At 49.9% G+C, this 14,492-nt stretch overlaps 3 protein-coding genes across 3 annotated transcripts; all 3 read left to right on the top strand.

Moving 5' to 3' along the window:
• Window positions 1-1,867: 1,867 nt before the first annotated feature.
• On the top strand, window positions 1,868-5,225 carry F5B22DRAFT_586792 (C2H2 finger domain protein). Its single transcript, XM_047973566.1, has 3 exons — window positions 1,868-2,565; window positions 2,750-4,934; window positions 4,993-5,225. Exons 1-3 carry the CDS (start codon window positions 2,409-2,411, stop codon window positions 5,129-5,131), a joined length of 2,481 nt encoding a protein of 826 aa, XP_047835989.1. The 5' UTR covers window positions 1,868-2,408; the 3' UTR covers window positions 5,132-5,225.
• Window positions 5,226-7,139: 1,914 nt separating this feature from the next.
• Window positions 7,140-8,370, top strand: F5B22DRAFT_633070 (glycoside hydrolase, family 16; the record flags this gene model as incomplete). The annotated part of the gene is made up of 2 exons (XM_047976788.1): window positions 7,140-7,646; window positions 7,723-8,370. 2 exons carry the CDS (start codon window positions 7,140-7,142, stop codon window positions 8,368-8,370), a joined length of 1,155 nt encoding a protein of 384 aa, XP_047835988.1.
• Window positions 8,371-12,231: 3,861 nt separating this feature from the next.
• F5B22DRAFT_633069 (glucanase B) lies at window positions 12,232-13,934 on the top strand (the record flags this gene model as incomplete). The annotated part of the gene is made up of 3 exons (XM_047976787.1): window positions 12,232-12,608; window positions 12,853-13,070; window positions 13,258-13,934. 3 exons carry the CDS (start codon window positions 12,232-12,234, stop codon window positions 13,932-13,934), a joined length of 1,272 nt encoding a protein of 423 aa, XP_047835987.1.
• Between the last annotated feature and the right edge of the window lie 558 nt (window positions 13,935-14,492).

Raw genomic sequence — 14,492 nt, 5'->3', positions numbered from 1 at the left:
CCAAGGTCTGAGCGCGCTCTACCAGGCAGACCGCCCAGAACCGCCTATTACAAAACCTAGCAGCATAAGTATAGATAGTCTCGTGAAATTGGACACCACCACTCTTACATTAATGAACGAGTGCACAGTCTATGTGTAGTGTATTACCTGAGACACTAGGTAGCTACCTACCTCACAGAGTAGGACTAGGTACAGGATTGGAGTCTATCTTTGGATTGCGCGACGGCATTCCCGCCAGCCTGTCTCCTGCAAGGTACACACTGTATAATTTTATCCAGCCCACTTTTCCCTCACTTTTCCCTGGCTGCCCAGGTAACAACAGCTCACAGCCTCCAATTCCGAGTTTCTCCTTCACATAGGTAAGTTGAAATATAGGTAGATAGAGAACATCGTGCGTTATCGTCGCACCTCGCCTCGTTGCACCACTATACCGCCTGTTCTTCACATTACAAAGCGGTGAAGGAGAGGCCATTGGCATATGTAGGTGCTTTGCCTATTCAGATATAGAACACCTCAGACCGCCTGGCCACAGCAGCTGGGGAGAGGGGCGCGGGGCATGTTTTCTACCTCTCATAGGGCATATTGCTGTTACACGTAGTGCTTGCTTCAGGGGCCACGAATCCACTGACCAGCTGCTGAGACCCCACTGGAATCCCAGCCCAGTGGCCCTGTCACCCCACTAAGATTTCCTCGGGTCATGTTGCGCGGTGGACTGCATTCCCTCGAGACCCGTTGAAGATTTCTACCCTTTACTCACCTTCTAGTGTAGAACCCAAAGATTGTCTCTATAATACGTGCATAGACAAGTGATGGGTAGGTTAAGGAGCTGTAGATATAGTGTATTTATGTAAGAAAGACAACACCAGCGTGATAGCTATGTAAGCTGGAGACGAACATATGTATGTAGGTAACCGTACTCTCTGCAATCGCTAGAAGGCGGGATCTCGTAAGCAAGTTGGTAACAAAGCCCGGAGTACCCGGTACCTACCTAGTAATGACCAAAGCATAGGTACCCCTTACCTATAGGTACTGTTAGGTAAGGTAGGTAGGTAAGATAACAGGTGCTGCACTCACAGTAGTGCAAGCGTTACCTACTTACTAAGTATGTAGATAGGTACCTACCGGTATGTACTGAGGAGGAGGAGGCAGGTTGCACTACCACATAACCAGCTCTGACCAGCCATTCCTAGGCTAGGATATTTGCCCCGCCTCATTCCTGATCTGAACAGACTCACCCGATCGAGATACTCGCCGAAGCCACACCAGCACCCCACCCGACTCTGCCAGCTTCACTTTCGCGAGCAACGAACAACTCACCTCCCAAGCCACCCCACCTCGACCGACAGCCCCATCTCGCGTCGTCGCGCTCAATGCGTGCCAAGCCAAGTCGGAGACACTGTATCTATACTGTCTGCTCCTAGCCTCAGCACTGGTCTGCCCCCCTTCAGGCGTCGCCGAGCAAGTAAACCCACGCTTACTCCGTGCCGTCTCACGCCCTCATTTCCGCTGCGCACTGTACATGGGCACTGTATAGCACGCAAACACACTGTGCGTGTCTACCTAGAAGGTGTACGCTAGCTAGGTAGGTAGGTCGGTCCTTACAGCGTGCCACACCACCCCCTCCCTCCATCCTCCCAGCGTACTTAGGTAGGTATTTACATGCACGCTGCGGGGCCAAGCAAGATAGGTACCTGCCTTCAGTAAGTATACCACCTACATTACAGTGGTACCCCTCCGTAGACCCGCCTACCTACCTAGGTACCTACCCTTTGGCTGGCTCGCTCCTTGTGCACACCCGACACTGCAGAGTACCCCCCCAAATAGCTAGTATACAGCACCCTGTCCTTCTGTACAGCACAGCACAATCTCGTTCCCTCTTTTGTCCCCTCTTCATCCCTCCCCCCCCCATCCCCTCCTTTTTTATTTCCTGCTTTTTGCATTTCTATTCATCTATCTCTCCATCTCCCATCAACCCCTCTTCCAACTCAATCACCAACCCACGATTCTCAGCAACCCGCGTCGCCCTGCTTCCAAGGACGGTCGCACCATCTCAGATACCACAGCGTATCGAGACAAATCCACGGCCTAGGCCGCGACTTAATTTCCCACAGCATCCCATGACCCATATAGCCATTCAAATGACCAGCTACGTCCAGTCGAGTCAACAAGACACACTTTAAATCCCACGGGAGCGTGCGTGCGTGCGAGCGAGTAGAGGAGCCAGGCGATTTCAACTATCAGTCTGAAGTATTTTTCGGAGCAGTCGGCCGCCAACCAACCCCAGCCAAGCCAAGTCACCGTCGTTTTCGTCGTCGTCGTCGATCGATATAATAAATCTTTAATACAACGTAGTTATTATCATCCATCAGTCAACGCATCCGAGCCCAACAACGCGACAATCAGCCAAGATGCCTGGCGCAAGCGTGGCCGTTCTTCCCACGTCCGCCTCATCAACTCCGGTCGCCCGAAAGACCTCTCTCACTCAACCAGAGCGCAAATATAAGTGCCAGTTCTGCGCAAGGGCTTTCAGCAGAAGTGAACACCGCAGCAGACATGAGCGGTCGCGTAAGTGGCGCGCATCCTTTCTTCCTTCCTAGGATCACCCAAATCATCCTACCACCACCCCCTCCCTCGACCCCTCTTCTCGCTTCGCAACTTATTGTTGCCGATGGTGCGACTCGACTACCCCTCCACTTCATGATTCATGTGACGTCCCTTTCTTCAAACTAACTTGACTCATCGTAAATAGACACGAAAGAGCGTCCTTTCAAATGCATGAAGTGTCGCAGTACATTTGTGCGGAGGGATCTTCTTCTTCGACACGATCGCACCGTCCACGCCAAAGACGGAGGTGTCCCTCTCCATAGCGACGGAAAGCGTCGCGCTGGCGGTGCCAAAGCCCGAGCCATCAACGGCCCTTCCAAGTCCATCGCTCTGGACACATCCACTCTGAGTGAGCAGATAGAGGCTAGTAGCGAAGGAGTCTTCGACGTGGAGCACGCTGCTATGCTGGTTGCCGACCTTCATCACAAAGCTACAGCCGCTATGCGAGACAACGACGCCGCAAGCCCATACACGCCAAGCCCAACTACGACCTACCCTACGAGCGGTGCGCCGTTGATGGATCCCGCCGTCTACCCACCTGGCAATGCTCCCCTTCCCCAGAACGTTCCTTGGGATGCATTCATGGCGCAGTCTGTTGCTGAAGTCAAGGCTCAATCAGCTGCTTCTTCTGGCTCTGGTGGTGGTTCTCGCACGTTTGAGTCACAGCAGTCCTTTGCTAGTGTGAGTACAGCCCATGTACATGCCATTCCCTTGCCAGCTTCTACTGAATACAAATACAATGGTCTCTTAACTGCCTTGCAATCCATGATCAACACACTTGACCCTACCAGTATTGGCATTTCCGCTTCTAGCAAACCTCCCACATCTAGTTGTCGGATATCGCAAGCTGACCAAGACCAGGCCTCGGCTGGATTCAAAGCTCCTCAGGTCCTCAATGATGAAGAGCGCAATATGATATTAGACAACATTCGGGCTCATGACAGCGAGCACGCCATCCCGGAAGGGTTCCATGTTCCTAATCTGGGCTCGATGAATCGGTATCTAGCGACTTACTTCGGACTATTCCATCATCACCTCCCTTTTCTGCATCCCTCTTCCTTCAACGTGACTCAAGTCTCGCCAGCTATTCTCCTTGCTGTATTATCCATCGGTGCGCTATATGCATTCGACCAAGATCAGGCATACATGCTGCATATTGGATCCAAGGTCTTGGTGAATCAATTTCTGCAAAACAAGGAGAACTTCAGCTCTCGAAAATGTCCTTTATGGACGATGCAGAGCTCGCTGTTGAACATGATCTTTGCTAGCTGGAGTGGTGATCCGAAAGGTCTCGAGTGGGCTTGCTCTATCAAGAGTCTGCTTGCCAATATGGTTGCGGGCAACCGTTACGAGTTGAAGCTACGCCAGGATGCTCGTGACGGCGCTCTCCCATCCCGCTCTGAATGGGTAGAAGATGAAGGCTGCCGTAGGACTTACTATGCTGTGTACATTTTCTTTGGGCTGCTGACGTTGACCTACAACCACACCCCTGCCATTAGCTTCAACGAATTTGAAGATTTGCAGCTGCCATCATCGGAGGCGCTCTGGAACTCGAAAGTGACCGACGACCAAGCCTGGTACGAACAGTTAAAGGCGTCTCCTGGAATTACCTTTATGGTTGCTCATGATCATCTCTTTCAGGGTGAAACATTGAAGTACAGTGCCTTCGCAACGCGCGTTATGATCAACACGTTGTTCCTCGAGGTGTGGTACCAGAAGCGCAGCCCCGAGGCTCTACAAGATGTGGTCACTGAGTATAAGCTTCGGCTTGCTTTGGAGACGTGGGAGAAATCTCTTGATCTTTGTGAGCCTGAGGCTGACGCCGTTCCCCTGAGTGCACCTCACAAGGGCCATCCGTTGATCTTTAACGCACAAGCCATGTACCGCAATGCTCGTGCGCGCCTTGAAGTTGATCTCAAAGGTGTGCAAGAAGCACTCCGATACCACGATCACTATGAGGTCGCTGCGGCGATGTCTAAGGCTCGTGATCGCGTCAAGCGATCTAGCGAGATGATCAAAGTTATCCAAGAGTGCTACAACTGCATTGAAACCGCCGTTCGTCAGGGCGTACGCTGGGTCGCCCGCACATCACCCACCAACTGGAGCATTGAGCACCCCCTCTGCGGCATGGACCTCATGATCACGCTCACCTTGTGGCTCTACCGTCTGGAACATGACGAAGAGCCTGCTACCGAGGAAGAGATGGCCATGTACCACAAGGTTCGATTGCTGTTTGAGAAGGAGTCCGAGGGTACGCTGACCTCGCCGCAGCTCAGTGGCACCGTCGCTCACCTTTGGGGCTCCATGCTCGATGAGGTGGTAGTCTGGGGGTAAGTCTTTTGAACTTGTTTGGGAAATCTTGAAATTGCGGCTAACATTCTATCATAGTATCACGAGGCTCATGGGTGAATCCTTCCGTCTACACACGCAGGCACTTAACGGTTACGTGGATGACGTAGAAGCATCTTCTAACGTCTCGACGCCGTCAATGATTTCGCAGGGGGCAGATGAAGAGAGCTTGTATTAGTATGATGAGACCCACGATTTTCTTTTTGTTTGGTTGTTTTTCCTTGAAAACCCACGGATGGGGAAGGTTTAATTCTGCGCATATACCTGGTCGTTTTTCCTAGTCGTTTCGTTCGATCTCGTAAGGACAGGCGCCGGTGGTGGTTGACTCTGGAGTTCCGTTGTGTCTGTGTTTGTCTTTGCATCCAACAACGTCTGCATTTAGGGTCACTGGTAATGGGGGGGACTGGGATGGCAGACTAGGCTCTCTCGGTGACCTGGCGGAAGAGATATCAGCGCGACAAGGCGCACATAATGTCTGATGCAGGACTGGCTGGTCCGTTGCCGGAACTTCTCTTCCCCTCTGTTCTATTAGCTACGGCATTCATATTTTTGTTTAATGTTGTCGTCAATTTTCCATTCCGTTGCTCTTATTTTTAGCCTGTGCTCTCGTCACTCATCTATCCTTTTCGTCTTTCATGCTGTTCTCGCTCTCTCCTGCCAGTTTGTCATATACCTTGTTCTACATAGTGACCGTGGCTTTTCTTATCTTTTCGTTCTCCTCTCTTTTGGTTTCCTTAACACTTATTTGGTCGGCACCCTGGCCCGTGTCCTGCCTTCGTAATAGAGCTGGGAGCCTGGGAGGTCTGGGTTGTGAGGGTTATGATGGGAATATGCGTGGCTGGCGAGCAAAGCGGAAGGAAGCACCGGGTGCACCAAATTGATCGATTTTGAATGGAATTTTGCTATTGTCCAAATGTATAGATCCATATTGAGCTAGTCGTTACAAATGATATGTCATCACTTCTCAGCACTAGGCTTCCATTGCTGTTTGTCTCCAGACTAGTTTCGGAATAGGAGAAGTAAAGATGATGAATTTACCGTAAATTTATCTTGCCTTGATGTTGAGTTCTTGGGGGTGTATAGATGCAGACCTTGATTCAAAGCGTACTGTTCAGCATGTTTCGATAAGTGTTTTATCAAATGATCCTTTACCATTGCCTGGGGTCTTGATTTCAATTCCTGCTATATAGAAGTTCTACCATTACCAGGCACACACCAAGTAAGTATAATTATCATAGCTTTGAAGTGACCGTATGTACAAACGGTGCACACAGTATTGAAGAGAAAGGTGGAAAATTAAGCTGTGATACCAATCACCATGGTCAGGTAGCACCGTTCCACACTCCCGCCGGTCATGTTTATTGCGTTTTTTTCCCTATTTCATTTCATGTTTTCTTTTTCTTTCTTTTTGCAGGCGCTTCCCCTAGGTAAATTATATAGATATGTGAGTATGTAGGTACCCACGGTACGATGTATCATGAGTGCATATGCGTGTCTATGTGTGCGCCCGCCACGTCTCCATATATTGGCTGTACCAATATTCGCATCAGTATGTCTACCTACCTGGCGTGCGTTCCTAATTCACCCCTCGTATTCCTCTCCCAGGTTGAATCTCTCGTCTCGAAAGCCCTTGCGTGGTCATTTCCCTGCCCGACCAACCCGTAGCCGATTTTCGGCTTCCGTAGGTGCTGCTGTCTGTGGTGGCCTTCTGATCAAGATGTTGCATCCCGCTCCAGGTCGTCTTGTCTATGAGACAGCTACTTCTTTAGATTATACTGCATGCTCTTTGTGCTCCTTCGTTTTTCCCTAGTTTTCTCATCTTTTTTTTCTTTCTTTCCTGGCAGCACCGTTGTTGTTTCAGTTTTCTGAAGTGGTGGCTGCACGGACAGCGCAACTGCCTTGATTTGGTGTTTTGCCTCCTGCTCCGCCTTTCTTCCCAGTATTAGGGAAACGTTTGTTTGCGTTTCTTCTGCGTCGTTGTGTTCCGTATGGGCATATGACCAGTCAATAGCCTGGACGGAGACACCGTGTTCTGTATCCCCTCGCTTCCTCTCGCTTTGGCCTCGATCTCTTGCTCGTGCACCTATCGCTCGTTTCTGGTCACGGCATATGCCATTGTCATCGCTCGCTGCTGCACGGAATCGCGCGCATAGCTAGTCAGTAGCACATGGGCTGCAGCCAATACTATGAAGCTCCGACTATCAGTACAAGCCTTGGTGGCTTCTTCCCGGGTTTTCGCTGTCTTGTCGCTTCTCTTCGGCTCAGTGACCGGTGATTGCGAATGTGGATACTCGATGACCACGAGCTCTGACAATGTCCAACATGTGTTCACCGATCTGCATGAAACCGACTTCATCCACATCGACATTACGGGCGACGGAAAAGGGGATGCTAGCCATGGATGGGCACCACAAGGGTACAACATATCGAGTCAAGTATCCCGTGGCCCGTTCGGCGAATCATTCGCCGTGCGAAATGTCATGTCTAACACTATCAAGAACCCTAAGATATTCGATGGTCCCGGCACTCTTGGCCTAGATGCCGGCTTGCTTCTCCTCGTCCGAAACGTCATGCAGGATGATAGGGTTCCCGTGTCCGAAGTCTCCACCACAGGTTTGGATTATTTCTATGGCACCTTCCGGGCCGGCATCAAGACTACCGATGTGCCGGGAACTTGTAGTGCTTTCTTCTGGGTAGGTATCAGCCCAAAGCATGGCACGACGGGATACGTTTCTGTTGAGCTCTGGCTAACAAGCTGTTCTGCCGCAGTACCAAAACGACACACAGGAGATTGACATCGAGTTTCTCTCGGCCCAATTCGACAAGGAGAAGGGCTTGTTCCCCGTCAACTTCGTCCTCCAGTCAAAAGAAGCTGCTGCTGCTGGTTATGATGCCGCGAACACGACCGGCCTGCGTCGGGTGAATCTACCCTTCGACCCATCGACGGATTTCCACGAATACCGCTTCGACTTCTTACCTGGCAAGGTCTTCTTCTACGCTGATGGTAACCTGCTTGCTGAGGCCACTGGTTCCGGAGTCCCGACGACGGCTGGGCATCTCCTGTTATCACATTGGAGCAATGGGAATCCAGGGTGGTCGCATGGTCCTCCAACTGTGGATGCTGTCACGACGGTGAGCTACGTCAAAGCCTACTTCAACTCATCGCTCGCGCAGCGCCATCAAGATTTCGCTTCGAGGTGCAAAGACCCTTCGGCAAGCGGTGCGGTCTGCGCTATACCCGACCACAATGCCACCTTTTTCTTTAGTGCCGGAGATAACTTAACGCCAAACCAAACTGAATACGGCGGTGCAGGAAACGAGGGGGACGAAGATAATGATAATGGAGCTAGCGAGTTGGTCGCGAAAGCATGGGTCTTTTGGCTTGCTTTCGGTATTGTTATATTTGCCTCTTTCTAGGGGCGAACGATTGGAGACTTGTCTATCTGCATACAGCGCTTAAAAGAAGAATGAGCGCTGAAACTTTGTCATGGTTGCATTATCTCACTGGCGCAAGTTTGCATATTATACGGGGTTGCCTCTCTGATTTGTTTCATTATTCTCGTCTTTTCCCAAAATCGTATAATGGGTACGCTTCACTACGAGGTACGATTGGTGGATTAGATATATATGTCTCTTTCATGAGTTTCTCTGTTGTTCTCTTGCGCTGTCTAAAAATCTGGGGTTTAGCTAAAATAGGATGGGCATTGAAGGGCTAGTATTACCACAGATGAGAAGACGATGGGAACATCTACCCGTCTAGGCAAGTATAACAGGCAGGCAAACGTTCAAGTTGCGGATGAGCTTTACCATACGGTGCATTCGCGCACGTAGGGGCTGACATGTGAAGAGAACGCTCGTGATAGCTGCCTGCATGTCTCCTGTCGATCAGCTGCTGCGTTGTCTGGTCACACTCGCTCCCTCATGAACGAGCGAGCAGCGAACTTAGCTACCAACCCCCACTAAATACTACCTACAAGGTCAAGGACGGGCTTACCTGGTTACTTACATGGGAAAGGGAACACGCCTCCAACCTACATGCATGGAAGTATGTATGTGGGACGAGGGGTCTATCGCTGTGCGTAGTGCAGGATCGTTACATATGAATTGTACTAGTTGAAGGACCTAGGTACTAGGTATCTACAATTGCTTTCGGACCGTCTTGGTGTAGAATTTATGCGATGGTTGCGTGATGGTTATGAGTATGATTACACGGTATGAGGCTAGGTATAGGTATTGCTGCTCATTTTGTTTTGTTCATTTTCTGCGAGATGGGACGAACTGTACTCTCGCTTAACGGGTGCTGCACAGCTCGGTCATGAGAGCTGTAACATTCCTAAGTTCTAAGCCATTCAAGGTAGTACACATACTATTAGAAGACTGGACTTAATATATGATCATATAAGTAAGTAACTAAGTTTACATTGAAAGAAACTTGCTACTCTGCGGAGCAGAGGTGAGAAGAATAGAGATATAACGGTGTATTTCACAGCAGATTTTCTTGATAATGTAGCATGAGTTGGCACCATCATTTATTGTAATGCTACTTTACGCGGTACATGGTAGTCCTCTTATGAAGAGATCTACGTGACGTAGTTATAAGCGTAATGTTAGCTAGGTACAGATAACTACTCTTCCTATTCTCTAGGTAGATATACCTATGTACTTGAATATAGAGCACGTTCCACGAGGGTCATGTCATAGTAATTCGTAGTCACAGCAGCTACAGTACCTAAGTAGGTAGTTTACATTCCGGCAAAGCAAGGCGTTGAAGCCGAGACTGGGCAAAAGTTGGAGGGTTGCGGGGAAAGCAGGATGGGTCACACGACAACCCCCTCCCCTCTCCTCCCCTCATCTCATCTCCTCTCCTAAGATTGGAGTTGGGGAAAAGCCGGGGTAGAAAGCTCCCGGCCAGGCAGATACCTTACCTAATGTAAGTGCCTACGTAACCTAGTGTCAAAGGTATCGACTTAGGTTAATTAGATTCACGATCTACCTACTGTAGCTACGCTAGTAGGTATACGCTAATACGTGAGGTTTTCCTCGTCTTGGTGTAGTGCCCCGTATTGTGCAGACACATGTACACGAGTCTCGTGCGAATGGGGACGTCGAACGTGCATGGTGGGGAGGCCACTGCATCCTATAAAACAATACAAGTAGGAAGGTATAGTATATACATCCATGCCTCGGCTATGACCCTGCTACTGTGCCTAATATAGGTAGTCGGTTACATGTATATGAGCCGACGTGCGTGGGAGAAGGAGGAGGAGGAAGAGCAGCGTTCAGCGATCTGCTGATACCTGAGGAATGCCACATTAGCATCGTAAATACGGTAGGTAGTCAGTCCGCTACAGTATATATATATATATATATATATATACAACGGGTGTAATAATCCTACTTCCTAGCAACTACCCAGGCAAGTAAGTCAAGCAAGTAGATTAATCAATTGTATGGATCCGGGGAAGGGGACAGGAATATGGGGAAGACCACCACGTTTACTCTCTACCCACCAACCAACCTACCATACCAGGAACTAAATGGCGAGTCCACGTGGATTGGTTGGTTCCATGGATATATGGAGAGGAAGAAGATCGTCCGCCGTAGACCGCCGCTCAATAGGCGTGTACATAGCGTAGTAGTATCCTGCTTTTAGAGCTCGTGATGTTGGCGTTTCATGTGGCACCATCACTCAATCATTCCACATATAGACGCAGCACTGGTACGTCGTCCACGGGCCTATTGAAGAGGCTAATCCCCCGCTAGTAGTGAGCTGAGAGACATAGTTTCTTCCGCTTTGTTTCGTTCGTTCCACCACGGTATGTGCAGGCGCACTCATATACGTGCATGTAGTCGTGAAATAAAACATACCTACATCTATCAACTCGCGGAATGTCCGCTGTCGAATACTCCGCGACGGGTCCATTTGTAAGGGAGCGGTGCAGTCATATGCCAGAACAACGTCGCGGTGGGATGAGTGCGAGCCAATTCAGACGATCAGTGGCTTTAGCCAAAATAGTATAGGATGGGATAGGGAGTGAGCCGAGCCTCGCTTCTTGAGCCCTGGGCTCTAGGACAACAGAGTAACATGCGACAGCGGCTCTGATGAGTGAAGTACGGCATGGCATACCGCACGGCTTGGCCGTTTGGTTGTCAGTCACGAGTAGTTGCCCAAGGTAGCCAAATGTTGCGACCTAACAACTCACGTAGCTTGGAGTTGCCAATGTCACGGTACTTGTGAGGGATTATATATATAAGCGCTCTTTGCCGTTGTTGATCTTCTCCTTATGTGTGAAGTCACATGTAAACGGGAAACTCCAATGATAAAGCCTTGGTTCAAGACATGGAGAGCGGAAAAGAAGCGTGATATTTACCTTCTCGAATCGCCTTTTGCTTACTTGCATTAGCTCCCACTCCAGCCTGTATATCTTGTCTTGCTTCTTTTTTGAGTAAACCTGGCTTTCTTGGGTGCGTGTGCCATATCCTTGGATCATGGCTCTCGTCCTCGCCTTGGTGCTGCCTTGGTCTGCTTGTCGTGTTGGTGAGGGAGTGTGATATTAAAATATGTGTTAAAGCCGCGGCGCCACAACACCACTATCGTGGACGGTTCAATACAAGATATCTCACTCCACGCTGCAGATTGTATTTATGCCACAGATGACAGACAGGAGAAACTGAAGTGGCTTATACGCGACCACTTTAGGCATCTCATGATACCTTAAGCCAAGCATATTTACGATCGCGAACAGGACCCAGGCCGTGGAAAGTCAGCGTGCTTCTCAGTAGTAAACACACTTATCAGGCTCTGTCAAATACCATGCAAACAAAGCCACACATTCTAGCTCGTCAGACCTCGTTTACGTAAAACCCCCAGAAGATATTAGGGTCAGGTTGACGCTCATCGTCTCGGCCCTTTGTAACCCCCTGAGATGATCACCTTCGGTCACAAGTGGCTTGTACGAAGCACATGGACGAGGCGCAACCCTAAAGACATCTCACAAGGTTCCATGTTGCTGTCTTCGTGGTGTCGATGATCTCTAGCATGATGAGTATGTTTTCTCATTTATAAGATGGTATTCATATTCAGTCTATATCGTTTTCCTCTGGTGGCTTCCTCTTCACGTTGCTCTCCAACTACATTAGCCCGTGTATATTGATCCAGTGTTTTCTTCGCGATATATACCATACATACTCTTAGCATCACTTTCCCAGGTTTGGATATTGCTTCGGGACTCGCAGATATACGGGATATAGTACGTCGGTACTAGACCGTTTCCCAACATGACGAACCCAACAACTCAAATTGCTCTCAAGAACACCACGAGCTCCTCGACAGTGTACGCCTACGTTACAGGTCTAGACATCAACAGGAACTACACCTACGCCTTTCTACGGTCCGACGGCAAGACGCTGTACTATCCTGAGTCACCATCACAGCCACTCCAACCTCTCGGGGCCGATTGTGCAATCCCACTAGGTGCTCCGGGCAGCACGACCACAGTTACGATTCCTCAGCTTGCTGGCGGCCGCATCTGGTTCATCGTTGGCGACAAGCTCACCTTCTTCCTTAACCCCGGCCCCGGAATCGTCGAGCCCAGTGTCACGAACCAAGATGATGTCAATTATAAGCTCAACTGGGGCTTCTGCGAGTTCACCTGGTGAGTAGAATCATCTATACGGTTAACTCAGTGGGATGAAATGGAGATTGTATCAATACTCTTGTGAATAAATATGAAAATTTGCTGCAACTAGTATAGAAATCATTGACTAACTTTGTCTTGTATAGTACGTATTCCACTTGCCCACCCCTCTAGATAGGGGGTTCAAATCTCGCACGCCAGATCAACATCCACTGACTGTCTATCATACAGATAACCAACAGCAGCTATTTGTGAACATCAGCTACGTCGACTTCGTATCTCTTCCCATCGCTCTTGAGCTCCGCAACACTGCGGGAAAGACACAGGTCGTCCAGGGCCTGCCCAAGGACGGTCTAGATCAAATCTGTGCCAAGTTGACACAGCAGGGCGCTTCTGAGAATGCGGCTTGGGGAAAACTTATCGTCAAGGGCGCCGATGGAAAGAACTTGCGTGCGCTGAGTCCCAACAGCGGACGTATTGGTAAGTCGTCTCTTGCTTCTAAGCCCCTCCATATACCTGTACTAGGCTTGAAAGGCCAATCTGCATATTCTGGGAAGAACTCGCGCAAAGCACATGCATTCGGTTTCCACCCTCCCCTGACCCGCTACACATACCATGGTCAGCCAAACGCATAAACAATAACTAACAGTCTATCTACTAACTCTAGCCAACAGCCACCTTTTCGACGGCTACTACCAATCCTACGTAGACCAAGCTTGGGCCAAATACGCCAACGAGGACCTCAAAGTGGACACGCAGGCGCAATGGGGCGTCGTCACAGGCCGTGTCAACGCCAACGGCCTCCTGAGCTTCCCCAACGTAGGCACATTCGCGAAGCCATCAGCCATCGACATCTTCAGCTGCAGCACGGGGCCCTTCGGGAGCTATCCTGTAGCGACGCGCGATCAGATGGGGGCTATTGGGGCGCGCCTGGCCGCGGCGCTGAACCGCACGACGCTCGTGTCCAACGCGAACCAGCCTGACGCCATCTCGTCCAACGGGACCAATAACTACTACAAGGCGAGCCCGACCAACCACTACGCGCGCATCGTTCACAGCGTCAACCTCGACGGCAGGGGATACGCCTTCCCCTACGACGACGTCGTCCCTAGTGGGGCTACGGGACCCGATCAGGCGGGCACCGTCTTCGATGGATCGCCGGAGTTGCTCACTGTTACTGTGGGCGGGCCGGCGAGTGGGAGTGCAAGGGAGGGCGGGACTGGGAAGGATGTGGTTGGAGGCGGAGAGGAGAAGAAGAAGAAGAAGACCAAGACATTCATGGGTGAACTCGAGGGATTCTTCAAGAGGATGATGTCGATGATCAAGGGAGTCTTCCACAAGTGAACGCTGCTTGAATGAGATGACTTACCCACTTGTCTAATCATTCGGTCTATTGACCTTCGCCAGCTGGGTTTCTGGCGACGTCCTTCGACTACCGGGACTATCCACGCTCTTTTTCTAGCTACTTGAGGTTCTAATGTTGATGGAGTTTGTGTTTTCTGCTTGCTTTACTGATATACCCACTCGCTTTGCCTACCTGCTTTTGTCTGGAACTTCTTCCTTCCTGTCACTCGTTCAGCTTCATCATTCATTCATTCATTCATTACATATACCCTGCCCACTTCACTTCGCTCGTTCTGGGGAAGTTTCCCGCTGGAAGGGAACTCTTGTATCGGTTGTTTATGATTTGCATACTGCTTCATGGCTATTACATTCATTAGTTTATCACACGAACCCTTGAAAGGGGCTCACTGCTTACTTTACACATTCGTTACGCCCACTCATCGTTCACTGCAGTCCCTCACTCATGTATATAGATTCCCACTGGGCCACCACCTTGATCCAGCTTTGTATATATATAGCCTACTTGCACTGTATATAGAAACTTGCATATTTGAACCT

Source organism: Xylaria bambusicola (genome assembly GCF_022495145.1).
Source record: "Xylaria bambusicola strain CBS 139988 unplaced genomic scaffold F5B22scaffold_2, whole genome shotgun sequence".
NCBI lineage: Eukaryota > Fungi > Ascomycota > Sordariomycetes > Xylariales > Xylariaceae > Xylaria > Xylaria bambusicola.
The sequence above is the reverse complement of the archived record's forward strand: the minus strand, read 5'-3'. Positions and strand labels throughout refer to the sequence as shown.